The 13,185-nt window shown below is 42.7% G+C and overlaps 1 protein-coding gene across 1 annotated transcript in view; it reads right to left on the reverse strand.

The window, feature by feature from the left end:
• The window catches only part of SORCS3 (sortilin related VPS10 domain containing receptor 3), a 550,689-nt gene extending 538,284 nt beyond the window's left edge, over positions 1-12,405 (reverse strand). Inside the window, exon 1 of the mRNA XM_075842847.1 lies at positions 11,111-12,405. Within this exon, the coding sequence (XP_075698962.1) occupies positions 11,111-11,782 (672 nt within the window). The 5' untranslated portion in view covers positions 11,783-12,405. The remainder of the gene's footprint in view (positions 1-11,110) is intronic.
• Positions 12,406-13,185: the final 780 nt, after the last annotated feature.

Consider the following 13,185-nt stretch of genomic DNA (forward strand, 5'->3'; position numbering starts at 1 on the left):
CACCTCTGCTTGAGATTCTATAAATGATCTGATCTCTTCGTCAGACACACAATTCCAGGACTTCTCTTGTGCTGCACAAATAATTTCTCTCTCTCTCCCTGTCCTCTCTCTCTATCTTTCTCCCCCTCTCACTCTCTCTCTCGTCTCTTTCTATCTTTCTCCCCTCTCTCTCTCTCTCTCTCTCTCTCTCTCTCTCTCTCTCCCTCCCTCTCTTTCTCTCTCTCTCTCCCTCCCTCCCCCTCTCTCTCGTCTCTCTCTATCTTTCTCCCCCTCTCTCTCTCTCTCTCTATCTTTCTCTCTCCCTGTCCTCTCTCTCTCTCCTCTCTCTCTCTCCTCTCTCTGTCCTCTCTCTCTATCTTTCTCCCCCTCTCACTCTCTCTCTCGTCTCTTTCTATCTTTCTCCCCCTCTCTCTCTCTCTATCTTTCTCTCTCTCTGTCCTCTCTCTCTCTCCTCTCTCTGTCCTCTCTCTCTATCTTTCTCCCCCTCTCACTCTCTCTCTCGTCTCTTTCTATCTTTCTCCCCCTCTCTCTCTCTCTCTCTCTCTCTCGTCTCTTTCTATCTTTCTCCCCCTCCCTCTCTCTCTCTCTCGTCTCTTTCTATCTTTCTCCCCCTCTCTCTCTCTCTCTCGTCTCTTTCTATCTTTCTCCCCCTCTCTCTCTCCTCTCTCTCTCTCTCCTCTCTCTCTCTCCTCTCTCTCTCGTCTCTTTCTATCTTTCTCCCCCTCTCTCTCTCTTGTCTCTTTCTATCTTTCTCCCCCTCTCTCTCCTCTCTCTCTCTCTCTCCTCTCTCTATCTCTCTCCCTCTCACTCACTCTCTCTAGTCTCTCTCTATCTTTCTCCCCCTCTCTCTATCTTTCTTTCCCTCTCTCTCTCCTCTCTCTCGTCTCTTTCTATCTTTCTCCCCCTCTCTCTCTCTCTCTCCTCTCTCTCTCTCTCTCTCTCCTCTCTATCTCTCTCCCTCACTCTCTCTAGTCTCTATCCTTCTCTCCCTCACTCTCTCTCACTCTCTCTCTCCCCTCTCTCTTTCTCTCTCTCTTTCTCTCTATCTCTCTCTCCCCCTCCTCTTCCTCTCTCTCCCTCCTCTCTCTCACCCTCCTCTCTCTCCCTCCTCTCTCTCTCCCTCCTCTCTCTCCTGACTCTCCTCTCTCACCTCAGAGTTTACAAACCCTTAACATTGACTCTTCTTTGGAAAGTGGGATATAATAAGAGAGTGGACAGCTGCTATTGGGCCCCGCGCAGCAATGTTAGCATGCAACCAGATAGTCATGTCTCCCTTCTCTCCTACAAGGGGTGAGGGATGGCAACAAGCACCAGACAGTAGGGTCCTCAGTCTGATTTCTGCTCAGAAACCTTGTTAGATCTGCGTATGCCCCTGGTTATAACCTCAATACTCAATATATTTTAAATGCCCCCATCACTACCATCATTAATTGATAGTCTGAAGCTTTACATATACTTATCTCCAATCTATAAGATTGCAAGCTCTTTGAGAAGAGTTTTATTTTCCCTCATATCCCAACTGGTAAGTTCAATACAGATGCAGACCTAGAACAAGGAGGGAATGCAGGGAGATTTCATCTCTGGAGGAAGCAGAATAGTATGTATAATACAAGATGTAACTCAGGATCAGTACAGGATAAGTAATGTAATGTATGTACACAGTGACTCCACCAGCAGAATAGTGAGTGCAGCTCTGGAGTATAATACAAGATGTAACTCAGGATTAGTACAGGATAAGTAATGTAATGTGTGTACACAGTGACTCCACCAGCAGAATAGTGAGTGCAGCTCTGGAGTATAATACAGGATGTAACTCAGGATCAATACAGAACAAGTAATTTAATGTATGTACACAGTGACCGCACCAGCAGAATAGTGAGTGCAGCTCTGGAGTATAATACAGGATGTAACTCAGGATCAGTACAGGATAAGTAATGTAATGTATGTACACAGTGACTCCACCAGCAGAATAGTGAGTGCAGCTCTGGAGTATAATACAGGATGTAACTCAGGATCAGTACAGGATAAGTAATGTAATGTATGTACACAGTGACCCCACCAGCAGAATAGTGAGTGCAGCTCTGGAGTATAAGGGCATGACCACACGTGGCGGATTTCCTCCGCAACTGTCCGCATCAATGCCGCACCTAATCCGGGTTGCGGATTACGGCTGCGTATCTGCACAAAATGTGCAGAAAATTGATGCGGACTAGCTGCTGCGGACTGCGGGAAAAGTGCTTCCCTTCTCCCTATCAGTGCAGGATAGAGAGAAGGGACAGCACTTTCCCTAGTGAAAGTAAACGAATTTCATACTTACCGGCCGTTGTCTTGGTGACGCGTCCCTCTTTCGGCATCCAGCCCGACCTCCCTGGATGACGCGCCAGTCCATGTGACCGCTGCAGCCTGTGCTTGGCCTGTGATTGGCTGCAGCCGTCACTTAGACTGAAACGTCATCCTGGGAGGCCGGACTGGAGACAGAAGCAGGGAGTTCTCGGTAAGTATGAACTTATATTTTTTTACAGGTTGCTGTATATTGGGATCGGTAGTCACTGTCCCGGGTGCAGAAACAGTTACTGCCGATCGCTTAACTCTTTCAGCACCCTGGACAGTGACTATTTACAGACGTCTCCTAGCAACGCTCCCGTCATTACGGGAGCCCCATTGACTTCCTCAGTCTGGCTGTAGACCTAGAAATACATAGGTCCAGCCAGAATGAAGAAATGTCATGGCAAAAAAGCAAGACGGATCCGCAGCACACATAACATGTGCATGACAGCTGCGGACTTCATTGCGGAAATTAGAATCTCCATTGAAGTCAATGGAGAAATTCCGCCATGAGTCCGCCACTGCTCCGCAACAGACAGAGCATGCTGCGGACACCAAATTCCGCTCCGCAGCCTATGCTCCGCAGCGGAATGTTACGCATCGTCTAAACGAACACTTCTAAATAGAAGTGGAAGTCAATGCAGAAACGGCTCCGCTGCGGATTAACGCTGCGGAGTGTCCGCAGCGGAATTTAAGTGAAATTCCGCCACGTGTGAACCCAGCCTTATACGGGATGTAACTCAGGATCAGTACAGGATAAGTAATGTAATGTATGTACACAGTGACTCCACCAGCAGAATAGTGAGTGCAGCTCTGGAGTATAATGCAGAAAGAAAAGTAGTGTAATGTATTTTTAAAGTGCAAACTTCTTGAATAGATTAACTGCTTGGCCACCAGCCGCTGTACATAAATAGTGGATGTTCCAGGTCTTTAAAGCCCACATCATAGCACTTCTACGCAGGCTTTAGTTGGTCGCCCGAATGATCGAGCAGCTAAATGTCGGGTGCCTGGAGAGAAGTGGTTTTCACTGCTTTTGTCTTCTCTGCTCTTACGTACACAGCACTTAATGAGCGCTGTGTATAGAATAGAGGCAGCGGTCCCAGTAATCATGTGACTCACTAGTACAGCACAGCCCTAACAGTGACAATAGCCACTATAAGGCTGGGTTCACACGAGCATGTTCGGTCCGTAAAGGACGGAACGTATTTTGGCCGCAAGTCCCGGACCGGACAAACTGCAGGGAGCCGGGCTCCTAGCATCATCGTTATGTACGGCGCTAGGAGTCCCTGCCTCTCCGTGGAACTACTGTCCCGTACTGAAAACATGATTACAGTACGGGACAGTTGTCCCGCAGCGAGGCAGGGACTCCTAGCGCCGTACATAACTATGATGCTAGGAGCCCGGCTCCCTGCAGTGTGTTCGGTCCGGGTCTTGCGGCCGAAATACGTTCCGTCCATTACGGACCGAACATGCTCGTGTGAACCCAGCCTAAGGGGGTTGATTTCCCTGCTGTGCAGCGCCAGTTACAGTGGAAAAGTCTAGTGCAAAAAATAAAATATATGAAACAGTAAGGTCTTTTCTGACCTTTGAGGAACAGATCATAATAATAAAAAAAATAAAAGTAGAAAAAAAAAGCAAAAATAAATAGAATAAAAAATACACATAAAATATGCATTGAAAAAAAACTGCTCCCCCCGCCATTGTTGTAATTCTGGCCCTGACCCAATTGCCCTTAAATAGACATGTAATATATCAAAATTTACGGTAGACAATGACGATCACACATAAAGTCTATTTTAAAAGTCTAAAAAAAGTCTGGACTGTGTCTGGTCCTGAAGGCTCAAAATCGTCTGGTCCTGAACCGGTTAATTCTATTTGTATAGTGTAAAATGTTATTCTATAGATATAGAGATTATTACAGGACACATCACCTATAATAATCAATATCTGTTTATAACCGATCCTATCGATCAGTGGAAAATCCAACAACCTTTCCGTAAATCACCAGTGGAAATATCTGTCTGCTATTGATTACTGTACGGGAACTGGAAACGTGCAGAAGGGTGGAGGATGAGCGGGACGTCCCGATACAGCCACGAATTACCGGAAATTATTAATTAAAGCAATATCTCTGATCACAGATGAACAAATCCACTCTACACTATTTCGCAAAAGTTTCAGAATCGCCAAACTTTAGGGTTTTGCAGCGACCAGTCGCCATTTACAGATTTCAAAAAAGGATCACATGACCTTGGACTGGCTTCCCCATAATGCCTTGCAGGAAGCCTTCCCAGAATGCATTGCAATCCTCCCTCCCTCTAGCACAGCCATTTATAAGACCGGGTTCCCACGCGACGGATACACTGCGTAAAAACCACACAGCATATCCGATCTGGAACCCGCTGTATATTCCGTCCGAAAACCGCACCCGTTTTTTCGGACGGAATTTCCGCAGCGGAAAGCAGCGTTAAAAAAAACGCTTATACTTACGTAGGCCATTGTTATGGCGAGTCGTCCCTCCATCGCAGTCGTGTCCGGCCTCCCTGGATGACACTGCAGCCCGTGACTATTGCCGCAGCCTGTGATTGGCTACAGCAGTCACATGGGATGCAACATCATTCCAGGAGGCTGGACTGCAGGAAGGAGGAGGGCGTTCTGGGTAAGTATGATTTTTTTTATTTTCCGTAGTTGCGATTTTTGCGGCGTAATCGGTGCGAATACGCTGCAAAAGTCGCAACACTTGGCTTTCTGTTCCGGATTTTGCATCCCCATTGAATACAATGGGGAAAACCTGCAACAGAAAATCAACAAAAGCGCAGCATAAATTGACACGCTATGGAATTAAATTCCGCACGGAAGGTCAATTTATTAACGTTTACGCTGCAGCGCGGGCAGGAGATTTTCTAAATCTCATCCACTTTGCTGCTACCGAAAATGCTGCGGAAATTCCGCAATGTTTACACTATGTGGGAACCCGGCCTAAGGGGTACAGGTGGAGGACGAATCCATTACCAAAAGGGAATTCTACTGGTTGGATCCAGTCCTAGAAGACATCAGAGAGTCAGATACGAGTTTTCTGGGCAATCGGGGCACTTACGATTCGCAGCCAATTCGATCAAATCGGGGCCGACACGTATTCTGGGAAATTCACACTTTTACTTTTTAAAACCCAATTTACACAGTCGCTCATCCCCCTCCCCATTCCTGCCCCTATGAATAGATCCTATCAATACAAAAGATAGTTAACCCCTCGCTGCAGCTCCTCCGAAACCCACGGAATCCAATTGACTTTTGACAATTGAACAATAATTGGCAGAAGATTATTACTCTCTATGGGGGAAAAAATCCTACATGTTGTAATATCAGCAGCGAGATTATTGTTACCACCGAGTTATATCATTTGTAAAGATTCATAAATTCATATAAGAAAAATAATTTACAGTAAACTTCCTTTAATGCCGGATTATGAAATATTCCGGATTATCAGATATTCCAGATTATCAAACGCTCTTAGAGAAGATTTTGAAATTTGCAGAAAGGGGTAGGTATTACTTTTAATATAACATCTATCCCTTTCTTCTTAATCATAACTTGTTCTATCTCCTGAGTTTCTGGCTATCAGAATTTTTGGACTATTGGATGCCAGATTAAAGGAATTTTTGCATTTATCATGAAAATCTTTGATTTTCTACAGTCAACAGTGGCGTAAGCGATTTGAGTCAATTCCATTATTCTGGTTACAGATAATCCTGGCAAAACCACTGACAATTGGCGCCAATAATTTTTACTTCTATGATAATTAAATGTTAATTTCTGAATGCAACCATAGGACTTGTCACCCAGTTTTCTACAGACCCCGAATAGCATAGAAATATTGATTGTTATATAGAGTTCAGAATCCCATTTGCTTCTTCACTCCTACTGCTCTGCCTGTCTAAGTGTCAGTATTTACTGCCGTTTTGGCATTGTATTCATACATCAAGAAACTCTGGATGAACATGGGGCAATAGTCCCTCAGGATGGGGGATTGCTGCACTTCATGGGATAGTGGCAATAAATACTATTAACTACAAACCTTTTTAGATTTCTTCCGGGGCACAAGCGCGGATTATAGTTTGTGTCGACCCTATCATAGCACAATAGGGGTTAGATTGTAAAAAAAGGGGGAAGAGATTATCATAACTGCCTAGTGGACGTCACTGCGTCAGCCAGGAGGAAAACAGGCATCGTTCTATGATTACTTCCTTATACACCAGACTAAATAACAATAGAGGAAAACAAAAAGTAAATAAAATAAAAATCTAAAAAATAAAATAAACAAAAAGAAATAAAACAAAATAAAAATTCAATCAAATAAAAATCTTAAAAAATAAAAGAAATAAAAATACACAAAATAAAATAAAAAAAAGGTAAATAAAATAAAAATCCATAAACAAATAAAATAAAAAATCTAAAAAAGAAAATAAACAAAAATAAATAATACAAAATTACCCAAAAAATAATTGATCTAATTAAATAAAAAAACAAAATACAAATATAATAAGTTGAAAAACTAAATAACCATCAGGTTGGATTCACACACCGCATTTGGCTGTGTTTGTGTTGGCGGAACCGCATTAACATGAGCTGGAAATCCGCAGGTGCACATAAAGTCTGTTACATTCATGACTTCACACTGAATCCAGAGGTAAAACCCCTGCGTTTCTGCAGCAAAAAAACGGACTATTTCCTGCAGATTTCTGTGACTGATTTATCTGCGTGTTTTTTTTTTGAGATTCCACTGCAGATTTTCTGTTGCTGACAATCCGCAGCGTATCCTGTGTGTGGGAACAAACCCTTAGGGTATGTTCACACGCAGTGACCAAAAACGTCTGAAAATACGGAGCTGTTTTCAGGTGAAAACAGCTCCTGATTTTCAGACGTTTTTGTAGCAGCTCGCGTTTTTCGCGGCATATTTTACGGCCGTTATTGGAGCTGTTTTTCAATGGTGTCAATGAAAAACGGCTCCAAAAACGTCCCAAGAAGTGACATGCACTTCTTTTTCGCAGGCGTCTTTTTATGCGCCGTATTTTGACAGCGACGCGTAAATTACACCTCGTGGGAACAGAACACCTAATTCGAGGTGTAAAACGCCCGAATTACGTCTGAAAACACTGAGTGTGAACATAGCCTTATAGACAACAGTGCAACAATCCCAATCTGCATCTGCCTATTAGGCCTTATTTATACGAGCGTTGCACACCTCGAACGTGAAAAACGACAGTTTTTCACGTCTGAGGTGCATCCGTGCTCAGCGCTGCGGGACGCAATGTCCGGCATCCCCCATAGTTGAGAGTCTATGGGGGGATGCGTGAAAAGATAGGACATGTCCTATTTTCGCACTGACCCTTCACACGGTCCGTTGAAACAGCAGCTGTGTGAACGGCTACATTGAATTACATAGGTACGTGGGACGGCCGCTGTTTCAACGGACGTCCCACAGACGTTTAACACGCTCGTATAAATAAGCCCTTATAGTCACAGAGACGATGTGTGGAGTAGTTGACACTCATAACACACATGAGCTGTGGAATCCTGGCACTTGGCTACATGTACACAAGTGACAACCCTGCACTTCAACCTAATCCTCCCCCCCCCCCACACACCCCCAAAAATAAAAATAAGAAATCCAGTACTAAGGATGCAATGCCCAGGACTTCACAGATGATAGATAGATAGATAGATAGATAGATAGATAGATAGATAGATAGATAGATAGATAGATAGATAGATAGATAGATAGATAGATAGATAGATAGATAGATAGATAGATAGATAGATGATAGATAGATAGATAGATATGAGATAGATAGATAGATAGATAGATAGATAGATAGATAGATAGATAGATAGATAGATAGATAGATAGATAGATAGATAGATAGATAGATAGATAGATAGATATGAGATAGATAGATAGATAGATATGAGATAGATAGATAGATAGATAGATAGATAGATAGATAGATAGATAGATAGATAGATAGATAGATAGATAGATAGATAGATAGATAGATAGATAGATAGATAGATAGATAGATATGAGATAGATAGATAGATAGATAGATAGATAGATAGATAGATAGATAGATAGATAGATAGATAGATAGATAGATAGATAGATAGATAGATAGATAGATAGATAGATAGATAGATAGATAGATATGAGATAGATAGATAGATATGAGATAGATAGATAGATAGATAGATAGATAGATAGATAGATAGATAGATAGATAGATAGATAGATAGATAGATAGATAGATAGATAGATAGATAGATAGATAGATAGATAGATAGATAGATATGAGATAGATAGATATGAGATAGATAGATAGATAGATAGATAGATAGATAGATAGATAGATAGATAGATAGATAGATAGATAGATAGATAGATAGATAGATAGATAGATAGATAGATAGATAGATAGATAGATAGATAGATATGAGATAGATAGATAGATAGATAGATAGATAGATAGATAGATAGATAGATAGATAGATAGATAGATAGATAGATAGATAGATAGATAGATAGATAGATATGAGATAGATAGATAGAGAGATAGATAGATAGATAGATAGATAGATAGATAGATAGATAGATAGATAGATAGATAGATAGATAGATAGATAGATAGATAGATAGATAGATAGAGATAGATAGATAGATAGATAGATAGATAGATAGATAGATAGATAGATAGATAGATAGATAGATAGATAGATGATAGATAGATAGATAGATAGATAGATAGATAGATAGATAGATAGATAGATAGATAGATAGATAGATATGAGATAGATAGATAGATAGATAGATAGATAGATAGATAGATAGATAGATAGATAGATAGATAGATAGATAGATAGATAGATAGATATGAGATAGATAGATAGATAGATAGATAGATAGATAGATAGATAGATAGATAGATAGATAGATAGATAGATAGATAGATAGATAGATAGATAGATTTACAACACACAGTTCAACACTATGCTAATATATAAAACACAGGGCATATTTGAGCTTTCAATTCTTTATATGGAGAAAAAATTATGCACATATAATATATATATAATATCATTTTTATTTTTTGTATTTTTTTTCATATACTGTAATGGGCTGCACCCAAAATCAGATTTTAGTAGTGAACCTCCAAAGATGATTTTCTATTCTTACAACCAGTTCAATAATTCTGGGACATAACAGAAGGATTACACTACAGTGAGATACAAGGAGGTGAGTGATGGACATGTGTCATACAGAGAACATGTGGCAGCCACAGACATCTGCTGCAAACACTACCAGGCTAATACAAGACTTATCATATAGAACTACCCCCTCCCCAATATCCAATATTACTCATCCCCTCCTAACCCAGCCCAGAAACTGCTGCTTTATTGCCAAATGCTGGAGAAAGTGACCATTTTTCCTGCCTCTTCACCAACTGCCAGACAAGGGTCTCAGATAAGCCTTCAATATCCAGACTGAGAGAATGCAGGACACTTAAGAGTCATATTGAAATGAAATATTGACATATTTTGTCTCCTACAATTGGATGCGCTCCCACATTAGGACAATAGCAATTAATCAAATGCATAAACTACCAAGAATTACATCATATCACATGAAACCACAGCATAATGACTTTCAACATAGATTTTCTTCATTCTATTCCCCCCATGGATAAGAATAGGGATTTCAAGAGCGCCATCTGCTGGTGGATTTAGTGAAGCGCATAGTTCAAAAAAGTGCAACACTCGCAGGACAATGCAGTTTCTGGGATGCATAGACTGAATGTAGGGGGGCTCATGTCCTCTGCTATCTATAGTCTCTGTCCAGCTGTGAGGAGGCTTTTATAGATATTTCTGGAGCTTTAATTAACCCATGCAGTCCCAGGCAAATTCTACTGCAGTTATGTATAAATGGCTAGTTCTCCAGACTATAAGGAGTTAAATGAGGTTCAGTCTGCTGGTGTTATAATTAGAGATGCAGCTTTAATAGCAGATTGCATTAACCCCTTATTCCCTGCAATTACCCCCCCCCCCCCCCCCCCCCCCCCCTTCCCATCCAGCCAAATCAATGGCCACGGACATAGATAGCCCTTTCCCTGAGGACAATGTCATGTTTGTAGGGTCTTTCTGAACTTGGGAGGAAACACAGATGAGTTAAAGCCATAAATCAGACCGTGAATTGAATGGTAACAAATTGGTACTCAGAGCACATTCAGAAGGCTGTGTCAGGTATTGTGGAGCAGATATAGAGGGGGATCTCTAGGCTCAATAATGGGGATCTATCAATACCTAATAGAATATAGAACCCACAGCATAGCGATAAAATAATTAAACACGACTCTACCGGGCTGTTTAGGAACTACTAGTCCCAGCATTACCCACTGGGCTTGCAATGCAGGGGTTAACAGTCCCACAGTCGCTTGGATAATGTAGACCATCACCGCTCTGTGGTTATAATACATTTCTTTGTTCACTGCAGCATTTGTTACTTAATAAATATGAAACAATATATATAATATCCTATAATAAATCCCTTAAAGGGCCATGCACCTATTAAAATAGCACAATATAAAACTTGAGCTTGTAGGGACCATTAATGACCACTTGCAACATTGTAATAAGAACGTTCTGCATTTGCAACATTACTAGAGTCATGTAAATGGACATTATTCTTATTGTGACTGCTGGAATGATAGGGTTGGCATGTAGATGGGGTACTCACACTGCTGTTGTGCCCCCCAGTCCAGTGAACCATGGCTTGGTTATGAGCTGAGTCTCCAGTCAAGGGGAAACTGGTGCTACTAAGTCTCATTTCCTCCATCCTAGCTCGATTAAACCTTCCATCTTCCTTGGACCCTTTGGTATCAGATCTTTTGATCTTCTGTCCCTCCAGAGGGAAGATGCTCAGAGGGTCTTCGTCACTGGGGTCAGAAGGCAACAAGATCTCCTTGCCAAGTCTAGTCACTCCAGATTGGTCTCTCCTCACCCTGGTCAACCACCTTCTGCTTTCCTTGGTCTCATCCCCAAATTGAGAAGCTCTGTGGTCATTCCTGTCAGAGCTTCCTCTCTTACTTGGGTGGAAAGTTGACTCCTGGTCTTTGGACCTTCTTTTGAGGTCCCCTGGCTCCTTGCCATTGACCACATGGAGTTGCAGGAATTCTTGTCTATCTTCATCCTCATCATCTCCGCTTGAGTTTTGGAGAACTTCCCTCACCACCCTACGTTGCCCCATGTCTCCCCTTAGTAATCCATGATCCTTCAACTGGATTCGGGTGTGACAGTGTCTGCAACAAGTGATCTCCCCCCTGGTGGAAGAAGCGCAGAGAAGAGAATAGATCCATAGACAGCCCACCAGGCTGGAGGAGTAGAGTCCCGATCTTCTGTGGGGCTTCATGATAAGGATGGTCCTGATGTCCCTTTTCCAGCCCAACTCTGTCTCATCTACCGCTGGAGCCGGTTATTATTATTATTATTATAAAGAATAGGGATTTAAAATGTGATCAAGTGAGCCCCCACATGGGGAGGAACTGAACTGAAGCCAAGTCTCAGGAGCCCACACTGTACCAACTCAAGGCAAATCAGATGCCATCCCTCAGACTCTCCAAGATGCAAACCAGATTCACAGAGAGGAGCATCTCCAGCAGCAGCAGATCTTGGGTTGGCACAGGGAGACTTTATAGTGGCATCATTATAGCATCTTCCAGGGCAGAGCTGCGGAGGGTTGAATGGGTGCACTGTGCATGGGTCCTGCCGCCTTGTGAAAGCTTCTCATTCCTATCCACAGAGCGCAGCTGCTGCTACTGCCAAAGATCTGAACAGAATGTGATCCGCCAGTTGCATGTAGGTGCAGGGCATCTCCTCAATTGCTGTCATCACTGTGTGAGCAAGACTCTACAGAGCAGGTCCAGCCTCCAGCAGCTTGCATGGCACAGGGAGCAGCAGGCATCTGGAGGAGGGCAGGGATGCCATAGCTCAGCATCCTTGTGACTTGGTCCTGTATCCCCGGTTGCTGGAGGAGAGCTGGACCACTGAGAAGACTGAGGCGGTATCTCAAGGAAGGAGGATGGGGGGGACGGACTTCTCTTTCAACAAAAACTCCTTAGTTCTGTGTGGGTCATTCTGCTATTAACCCTTGAGTGTAGCAAATGCAGTTCAGAAATGGAGTTTAGGAGGAGTTCTCCCTATAGGTGGCTGCGGAGGGAGTATAAGGCTGAGTTCACACGTCGCGGATTTTACGCAGATTTTCAGCGCAGATTTTACACTTTGCAATGCAAAAGGGTGAGATCTGCGTCAGAACCGCAACGAAATCTGCGACAAATCCGCAGCGTGTGAACTCAGCCTTACCGTCCTGCAATACAAAGTGTGCACAGACAGTCTCAGCACAGGTCGGCAGACCATAACCCCCAACATTGTGCGGCAGCCTTATTGTACTCAACAGCTGTTGTAGGACTACAAGTCACAGTATAATCAGTTCTGTTGGAAATGGGCAGAAGCCTTCTGTAATTCAATAGTTGACTTTCAACTACAACTCCCAGCAAGCGCAGGCAGTCTGTAGCTCTCTAGCCAACACTGGAAGCCAATTACCATACTACAGGCTGCTTGACTCTATCAGACAACCCAGCTGTTGTGGGACTAGATGTCCCAGCAAGCCAGATCCTACATTCTGCAGGATAACTTTGCTGGGATGTGTAGTTCTACGCCATCTGTGGGATTTACCTTGACAAATAGATTAAGGCACCGGAGGGAGGGAAAGAAATACAAATCATCTAAATCTTTTAAAATAGGGGTCGTTGGGTG

The sequence above is a fragment of the Rhinoderma darwinii genome, chromosome 11 (assembly GCF_050947455.1).
Source record: "Rhinoderma darwinii isolate aRhiDar2 chromosome 11, aRhiDar2.hap1, whole genome shotgun sequence".
Taxonomy (NCBI): domain Eukaryota; kingdom Metazoa; phylum Chordata; class Amphibia; order Anura; family Rhinodermatidae; genus Rhinoderma; species Rhinoderma darwinii.